This window comes from Melanaphis sacchari, unplaced genomic scaffold, assembly GCF_002803265.2.
Source record: "Melanaphis sacchari strain LSU unplaced genomic scaffold, SCAv2.0 Contig0_pilon_pilon, whole genome shotgun sequence".
NCBI lineage: Eukaryota > Metazoa > Arthropoda > Insecta > Hemiptera > Aphididae > Melanaphis > Melanaphis sacchari.
In genome coordinates, this window is record NW_020270366.1 from 11,836,719 (window position 1) to 11,847,456 (window position 10,738).

At 28.5% G+C, this 10,738-nt stretch overlaps 1 protein-coding gene across 1 annotated transcript; it reads left to right on the plus strand.

Annotated features, from left to right (window-relative positions):
• The first annotated feature begins 3,740 nt into the window (after positions 1 to 3,740).
• On the plus strand, positions 3,741 to 5,770 carry LOC112596891. The gene is made up of 2 exons (XM_025342719.1): positions 3,741 to 5,648; positions 5,738 to 5,770. Exon 1 carries the CDS (start codon positions 4,151 to 4,153, stop codon positions 5,645 to 5,647), a length of 1,497 nt encoding a protein of 498 aa, XP_025198504.1. The 5' UTR covers positions 3,741 to 4,150; the 3' UTR covers position 5,648; positions 5,738 to 5,770.
• The last annotated feature ends 4,968 nt before the right edge of the window (positions 5,771 to 10,738 follow it).

Below are 10,738 nucleotides of genomic sequence, written 5' to 3' on the forward strand. Positions count from 1 at the left end.
TTTTAGTAGTTGTATTATATAATGACGGTCGACTGTAGTCCAGCGGCAGATATTTTAATCGATAAACAATATATATATAAAATATATATGTACACATAGTATACTTAATAGCATTACAAAGTACATTTGTTTGTATACCTAGTAGTATTAAAAGATACTACGAAACATAATAACGAACTTTTAAGCTCATAATCTATTATGAAGCGTTGAATCCCGTAATTTATAACACTTGATAGAAAATTAAATTACAGCAAAAGGATTTATAAATATCTTAGACATTTATGAAACGGTTATTTGATGGATTTTTAAAAAAATAACTTTTTTAATCGAATTTCCTCTTCCTACATTAAACTTTTATTTATTATTAACGCTAACGTTTTAAAAACATATTAAATAAGATAGAATTACGTGTCAAGCAAAAAAAAAAAAATGTATACATACAGCCATATAGTTCACTAATAGCTTTGCACGACTTCAAAACTCGCGTAGACTTTATATTGGATAAAGTTCCGTTTAATACAATACAATAATTAATACGTTTAGATGTGTGTTAGCTGCAGGCGAGCAGACATTTATTACGTGATAATAACATCGTTATATATATATGAGTTTGTACAAAATATATGGAGCGTATTAGGATGTTTGACGCACGTGACTTAAATTTAAGAGCCCGGAATGATGAAAGAAAATAATAATATAATAAACTCCGACTACGTCTTCATTCTGCCGTCGATAAATAGTGTGGATAATTAATTTTTGAGACTATAATGAACGTAGGTATGCCATATTTTGTCAGAAATCTGTGCGCGTACATGTTATATTACGAGTATATATAAAAACGCACGCTACAGTAAAATTAGAAAATAATAATATATAAAATGACAGAAAAGGGTTTACGTCAGTCGTTAAAAATGTAACCGGAATACTGTAAGACCGAAAGGGAAGTAAACGCGAGTCTGATGAAGAATTAAGTAAGATGAATTATATTCTCGTCGTTTATCGATTCCTCGACTCATTAAAACATTGTGTTAGAGCCGTATACGGTTGCGAGGTGCCCCCGAGAAAGCTTTATTATGTTATTCGATTTATATTATGTATAAGCACACGTATAACGATTCTTGTATAATATTCTACATAGTACACGGTCAATATTTAGTACGTTTTCATAGCACTAAAAATGTTGGAAAATTAACATTATCCGACTATTATTAATGTCGTTGAAGAATCAAGTTGGACTGAATAAATACATATTTTTTTAATTTTACTTTAGTTCAAATTCACGATTACTTATTATTGTTATTATTATTATTTTTTTTTTTATTTATTGTTATTATTTATTTATTTATTTATTGTTTGGTGCGTATAATTGCGACAAAATCATTGACATATTATTATAGTTATTAGACAAATAAAATTAATAGGATAACATTAAACTAATAAAACTGGTAAAAATATTATTGATTTAATAAATTAATTTCTATATTTTAGAGTTAATTAATCAATTCTGTGAAAATCTAGATGACTTTAGAAACTGTTTGAATTTAATAAGTCTTCATCAAATAAGTACTAATTAAATATTAACGTTCTTGAAACTTTTAAAATAAATCATATAAAATATATTTTTTAAAAATGTTAAATTATTATTTTCATGATATACTTTATCTAATAAATGGTATAAATAAAGGTAACACAGCATTATTTTTCATAAACAATTTGTAAGAAAAATATATGACTCAACCATGTTGTATTTGTTGTAATTTCAGAAAAACAGAAATCTACGTTTGTCAGCTACTACGTTTGCGTAATATACATAAAATAGATATGTAATTAATAAAAATAATAATTCAAATCCATATATCCTTTTATCGTAAAGATATACGATAAAAAATTATCCCAAGTGATTACACGTTCTTAACTCGAGACACCTGAAAAATTCTGGCTATTTGCATCTAAAATCATAGCATGATATTTACATGTTTTATAAAAAAAAAACCTATTGTGAAAAGGTGTTTATTTCATAAAATATATACTACTACAATTGTAATATTACTAACTGCCAGAACACATACAAGGAGACTAATTCATCAAAGAACACTCCATGTTTGGAAAACGTAGGTACAAGGACTGACTACTAAATCGTGTAAGGTTGACTGATTTCAAATCAAATTTAAGTCAGGTATTCCGTAAGCATCGAAGCTTTTCCAAAAATCGAATATTTTTCGATAAAAAAATATTCACCCGGTTATATTCCATACCAAACCTACGGACCGTAGAGATATACTAACCGTCGTGAATCAATAATATCGTACACACAACAACGATGGCAATGATGATTATTTTTGTATTATTGTATATTCATTGCGCGAGTATATACTCATATACCTAATATAAAATATGTAAAACGAGGTACCTATACCTCCACCTACGAGAAAACGTGACCGCGTGTTATAACCGAAATGAGAACAAAACGATGTAATATTTCGGTGGCTGTACGGAAAAAGAAAAAACCCCGCCAACAACAAAACACACACATACACACACATACACACAAATGACCATCTTACGGCAATTTGTAGTTAAGCTTATACGGGCTATATAACCCCACACATAAATACGTGAATACATGTAAGACCTAGTCGTAAAATAGATAGGTACCTATTCGAAAACGAAACGATCCGGTCTGATATGTATAGGTACAACGGTCGCATGGTATTTACCATAATAATTGCACGTGTTTCGAGTATCCACAATGGTACCACGTGCGAGCACGTATAAAATGACTATATATTACACATCATTGCGGGTGCCTTTATCATATATAGAATTGAATATCGTCTCGCGGATCTACACACACGTACACACAAGCGTGCGTCTCCGCAATTCGCTATTCGCTAATATTGTAAAACGGTTTCAATTTCGAATATAAATCGAAAGCTTTAGGATACGGCGATAGTTATTACAAAAAAAAAAAAAACACCAACTGACGAACAAACGAAATAGAATTGAATTCAACGGTCCGATGAACGAATTTATGATTTGGATTTTAGACTTTTTTTTTTAGATATCAAACGAATAAGGGAACGGCAAAAAAAATAATAATCCTGTACATATGAGTGAGTGAGTGAGGATATTATTTTTCACTCTGCGACGATGCATAACCAGTATTCATTACTAACACAAATTATTTGAATTTAATTCAAATGTAAACGTTTTTAAATTTTAATTAAAACGAATCCACTTGAATGATTCAAAACATTACTTATAATAACGCCATCATTACAAGTTTGTATTACTTAATGGTACATACATGACATCATGCAAATATCTACATAATATCCGGGGTTCGTGACTATAATAGTCATAATATTTGTAAAAATTATATCGAAATCATTAAACAAGGTATTATACGGATCTTATTATTGCATATTTTTATGTACATAATATGCTAGTTGAAAGTACTTAAATCTTAAAGTATAGACAACTTAAAACACATTTAGTAAAAATACATTCTTATATTATAAGCAGGGCTCGGAAGTTCTAGCAAATGCATATTTTTATTGGTTCGTCCTAGAACATCCAAAGTAAGATACAAATATGTTTCACACTTCTCTGATGTCATACACGAAATTTTATTTTGCTATTTTTTGCATATTTACGGGTTTTACTGCTATTTTGCTAATTTTAGGTTTTTAGTGCTATTTTTGGGTATATTTTCACATAAATACATATTATAGGAGATATTTTGCTAATTAGGAGTTATAAATGCTGTTAAATGGGCATATTTAAGGAAATAAACACATATTGTTGAAAAACTAAATTACCTACCAAACAGCCGCCTACGAATATGTGAACGAAAACAAATTGTTTTATTTTAAGATGGTACGCATCCGGAATAAACGGCCTTAGACCGTTGTTATCGTCGATTAAATCGGACAATTCCTTTAATTTCCAATAATTTAGTTATTTTTAAAATTGTATCAAAATATGAACTGCAGTTATCGAATTCGTCGTATTTACGTAAGACACGGCGTTATCGCCGTACGTAAAGACCTATGATTTTATTTTGGTTTTCTGCGTTCTGCACTTCTGCCGTCATTTGCGTGTTGCGTGTGCGTTTGATCGTGAACTATCGTATTTATCGTGTTTAAAAATGCCCAAAGTTAAACAAAATTTGTCATATCGGCTCCAAACCTATGTTAATTTATATGGTCCTAATATTTTTTCAATTGATAAAAGTGTATTATTTTGTAAAATTTGTGAAATCAAAGTTAATTCTGACAAAAAGTTTAACGTATCACAACATATAAAAAGTGACAAACATATCAAAGGCCTTGCCCGATATGAATATCAAATAAATCGGAAACAACAACAGTTATTGACAGCGACAAGTAATATAAGTAAAAAATCGTCATTTAACAAAGATTTGTGTGAGGCTTTTATTTCTGCTAACATTCCTTTGAACAAGTTAGAAAACCCAAAATTCAAAACATTTTTGGAAGTATATACAAAAAATGATATTCCGAGTGAATCCACGTTGCGAAAAGGATATGTGGATGATATTTACAATGAGACCATGGATAAAATTAGGAAAATAATTTCTGACAAAAAAATTTGGGTCAGTATCGATGAGACCACTGATGTACAGGGTCGTTACATTGCAAATGTAATAGTAGGCACTCTTGAGGAAAATAATGCAGGCAATATTTTTTTACTTAATTCGGAGGAACTAGAAAAAGCTAACCACTCCACAATCAGCAAACTTTTTGATAGATCAATGAGCATATTATGGCCGACTGGTATCCAACATGACAATGTACTTTTATTTTTATCCGATGCTGCACCTTACATGGTTAAATCAGGAGAAGCACTAAAAAGCCTTTACTCAAAAATGATTCATGTAACATGTGTTGTGCATGGACTGCACAGAGTCGCAGAAGAAGTTAGAAGTCAATTTCACGTAGTAGATAAAGTTATTTCAAGTGTAAAAAAAATCTTTAGAAAAGCCCCAAGTCGTTTACTTGTATTTAAATCGGAAGCGCCAAACTTACCCTTACCTCCGGAGCCAATTATCACACGTTGGGGAAGTTGGATTAACGCAGCAATTTATTATTGCGAGAATTTCGAGATAATCCACCGTGTTATTTTTATGCTAGACAGAAACGATGCAGTTAGTATTAAAGATGCTCAAGATAACATCATAAAACCTGGATTGAAAAACAACTTAACGTATATTAAGTCGAACTTTGCCAAATTAATTTTGGCTATTGAACAATTACAACAGCAACATATACCTTTATCGGATTCACTAAAAATAGTTCAAGATATTCAAAAATCATTTGAAACATTAAGTGGTTCAAGTGGAAAATCTGTTCAAAATAAATTTAATCAGGTACAGGAAAAAAATCGTGGTCTCTCGGCGTTGGTAAAAATATCACAAGTTCTAACGGGTGAAGAGACATTCCGAAATTTAGATGGTCTTCCTGAAGACTTAAATTGTAACGACTTAACATTTTTTAAGTACGCACCCCTGACGTCTGTTGATGTAGAGCGGTCATTCTCGGCATACAAAACTCTACTATCAAATAATCGTAGATCATTCAAATTTGAAAATATAAGAAAACATCTTATTATTCAGTGCAATTTTTAAGGTAAATAAAATTAATACACTATATTATTCATTTATTAATAATATATTATTCATTTATTAATAAATTGTTTTATATGTTTATGTTAACAGAAAATGTTCCAGAGCCGGAAAAGTGCCTACTTCTCAAATATTTACTATATCATATTTTATAAAAAAAACTTGTATAATTTAAAAAAATTTTAAATAAAAAATTTTATTTTGCATATTTTCCAATTTTTAGTGCTATTTATAGCGCTTATATTAATGTTTTTATGTGCATATTTAAGCGCTAAAAATCATTTTTTTTAGTGCTATAACTTCCGAGCCCTGATTATAAGGAATCACCAAATCATAGTAAATATATTATACCTAAACAACTAATAAACTTACTTTTGGAGTGTAAAATGGCATCATGATCATAAGCTTATAAACCAATAGTATTTAAACTGTGAATTTATTTAATACGAAAATAAAATTTATAATATCGGAATCACATATTATAAAATGAGCACAACAAATTGTATGATTCGCATTTATACACGAATGTATAATACTTTATTATTATACAGTATACACAAATTTATAAATTGTAATTACAAAAATGTATACTAATTTTTTAACACTAAATGAATTCAAAGTAGACATTTTTACTATTAACATAAATCAACTTTCTAATTGAAATCGTATAAAATAAAAAAAAATTAAGAAGTATTAATATTGATTACAAAACACATACAATTATACATTATAATTTATATAGATATACTATGCATTAAACGTAAATCGAACACCAAAGTCCAACAATGAATATTATATTAATAACGATTTAAGTAAACAATAATTTATTAAAAATCCAAAAACAGAGATTAAATTTTTTGTTTAACCAATTTTTTTTTTTTAATTTAAATAAAAAGTTTTATTTTATTTTACTGTTTCATAAACTTAAAAAAGTCCCAAGTTCAAAAACTAAGTTACTTTAAAGATGTATAACAAAACCTAAAAGAGGACTACAATTTAAAATAATTAATCAGTTCGTTTAATTTAACGAAAAACATATAGAACGCAAAAATAATAATTAACTTTAAGTCGTCGTCGTCGTTAGGACAACAACAAATATTTGACACACTTAACCAGCTCTATTTCACCAAAACAGGCTTATGAAATATTTCAAATGATTCCACGTTCAATTCATCGAACTATTTTTAAAAATAGTATAACCTCATTATTATAGTATAACTGTCAGAAAAAGCATCAACTATATATTAAATTCGCGAATCAAACATTTAATTAAAAATATATTATGCTAGTGCCTATATTACCTAAATATATATATTTATATATACGTATATGATAATGTAACAGTCGTATGTACTTTTGAAACGGTAAAATCAATATCGATTTTACTATTAAATACTAAAACATTAAACAATATAGAAACTCACTGAAAGTTGTGTGTATAATATGTATATATACAAAAAAAAAGGTACTAGATATTTATAAATAGATATTACTCATTATATTTGCCTAATAAAAAGTTCGTGTTTCACGAGAAAATAGGTTGGAATGTAAAATTAGATTGGTTAAAAAGGCATAAGTTAATCAAAATTTTTATGTCAAAAAGTGAGAAATGATTTGTTCGTATTTAGAATCAAGAATACTAAAATGCTTTTTAAAATGTCACATTTTTGGGTAAAAAAAATTCATTAATTATAGTTAGGCGTATTTCATAACTAAAAATATGTTCAAAAAAACTAATCACATTTTTTAATAGTATAAATATATAGTAGGTATTATAAGAATTAAGAACAATAAAGTGAATTCGTTGTTTTGGAGAAAATTAATCAATTGAAAAATCCCGTATTACTGTATTAACTAGGTATTATTAGAAATATATATATAATTAAAATAAATGAAAATTAATATTTATTTAATTATTATAAATATTAAGGCTGACAGACAGCTTCCACTCAGAATAATTTTTCGTATGCAATGATTTATTATTGAACTCAAATTTAACTTATTCATTACCTACTCAATAACGAGATACACCGCACTTAGTACACAACAGAGTGAGTACCCTATTATTTTTTTTGTGTGTATGTTGGATGCATGTTAAAAACATTTTTTATTCCTCAGCCAAAAAGCTTGACAATTAATTATTCGATACAAGATTCTTAATGAGCTTTTTTACATCAGCTAGCTACAAAAAAAAAAAAAAAAAAAATCCGAAAATACTTAGTCACAATTTTAACACCCATTAATGTATTTGATGATAGCGTTTTACTCGTTTTAGGATGTATTAATAATGTATCGAATAAAAATCAATTATACTAATCAACAAAAACATTTACTCGTGATATCCGATATAATTTACAATAGCCAATTTCGATATTACGAGTATATTATTGGTGCTAGATTATATGATGGGCGCAGACTATTTATTTTTATCATAGTTGATGATCATTAATAATTTATTAACAAATTATCATGATATATATATGATATATACACGTTTAATGACAAATTAATACTAACCTCAATTAATACGTAATAGATTTATTATTTATTCATAGGCTTAATGGTATAAAATAGTATATTTTTAAACGCCGGACTTATTAATTAGAATTTGATTTCGCCTAACCGCTATTTTCAAAGTTCAGCATTACAATTATGTGTTTTATCAGTTTCTATCTTCAAAAATAATTTAAAATTGTTAAATTTTCATATCATTGTAGTTTATTGTATAAATTTTATCTAATAAACATGAGTCAATGAAAATTTTTTTTGACCGTTACCACAATGATCGGCGTTAACGATTACCTGCAGTTACGCACGTTGTTTCAGATCCGCTCACTACAAAATTCGGCATCAAAGGATATAATCTTTTGTCAATAGACAACCGTTACCGTATACAACATCATTTACCACAGTGTTGAAATCTTATGACTCCGTTAGAACCTTCGAGGTATACAGCGTCTTGATCTCAATTATTCTACACAAGACATCATTGTATTATGAGGAAATGTGATGGTGTTTTGTCGGAAAATTTGGCTCGGTTTGAACCATCGAACAGCATAGCGTCTTAATTCCAGATTCAGAGGTCATAACGACTATAATCGGCATTGAACTGTACTGTCTCGTCAATAGCTAAGAACATCATTAATTGACACGTTAAGGTTGATCGGGCTATTTAGCTTGGCTAAAACAATCCAACTTAACGGCTTTATATTGACTTCAAGCATTGGGGTAAAAACCTTTGTCAGAGGACTAGCGTAATGAAATGTAATTAATTAATTGAAATACATTAATACCTTGTATGTTTACAATAAGTACGTCAGAGTGTTCCAATCCGTGGCCCTCGAAACCTCCCCCCCCCCCCCCCCCGCCCCCCCCCCCCCCCCCTCAGAAGACTTATATTAAAACAAAATTACAATAAAATAATAACAAAATCATACAAGTAATATTACGTGTAAATTTTACGTTTTATAGTTTTATCAGATAAACCACCGTTTTTACCAAATTCAAACGGATAACCACCGCAGGGTGTTCAATTGATTTTGAAAAATAAGATTCTACATAACGTATAAATATATTTTTTATCGAAATTAAAAAAAAGTCAAACAAATTTAAAATTAATAATGTTTATAAACTGATAATATTTTTAAATTGTATCATGTATAACAAATGCTATAATAAATATTTGGTAAAAGTTTCAAGTACTTAAGGGCTTAAGGCTCTTCGTTTTTGAATTACACCAACGATTTTGTCAAATAATAGTTTTTCGTAAAATTCTCTTACTTTTCTATATTATTTTTTTTTCTTGGATATTTTGAGATTTACCTTAAACCATCCTCAAAATTTAAAATCAAAACAAGGTAATAACAGACAAAAAAATATACACATCATTGTAAAATCAATATTATATGAATTGCAATTCCGCTCAAGATCTAAAACAGTTTAAAAATGTCCATTTAGTGGAAAAAAACAAACACCGAACGATGGTATCACACTTATGTATTCGGTTAACGATTTTTTGCGTATGCATGTACAACAAAGTGCGACAATGAATTGTATATAGGGTGTTACCAGAGCTCACGTGTTTTCCTTACGTACAATAGCAGCGATTTAACACTATAGTTTATCGCTCTATAGAATTTAATACTCTATACTTAAATATTATCGTTGTTATATTGTAAAATGTAATTAACACACCGAAAATATATAATTAGATGAAATTATTCAAACGAGGCAGCAACGGCGCGAAATTGAAGGGAATATTCGGCAATGCTGGTTACTGGAGGGGCAAATTCGTCTGGACCAGAGACTTGCGTCCGAATATTGTTTTCCAGATGTCTTCCAGGATAACGACACACTTGGGCCGGGTAAATATACGAGGTGTTTCTACACAGGGTGTGTATATTGTAATCATGGCACTGGTTAGGTTATAGAACTGCAATAAGTATGCGATCGTCCTTAATAAACGCATGTTTATATATACATTTCACGGCATAAAAACAGGACTTCAAAAATTTCACGAGGCAACTTAAAATTCCATCAAGTCGTTTCTCTAGATTTTGGAGAGGCAATTTCAGTTATTAAAAGCAATTAAAATATAAAAACGACAACATATAATTGATTTACCATCCAACCTAATGTTATAAACAAGAGAGAATTTTATTATTTTTCTATAATACTTAAATATTCAAAAACCAATAATAATCCTAAAATTAATGTTAAATGTATCACCAATCAATAAGCGACGAATAATAATAATAATAATAATAATTGTATACAGAAAAGAAAAAATTAGCTATAAATTATTTTTATGAGCATATTAATTTTTTTTTTTTTTAATAGCATTATAAATTTGTATTAGACAAATTAAATTGTATAAAATAATTGCATATTGCTTTTTCACGCACAACAATTTTCAACACGGCACATCGCATTGGCAATTACTTTACAATATAATAAATGACTCGTCTTATATTTATATATTACTATAATATTAAAAATTATCAAGTTAAATCTTAATGATCACGTGATATTATCATAACATTTCACAAATTGGAACTCTATCGACAAACTTATTTTTTCAATTATTGAGAGAAA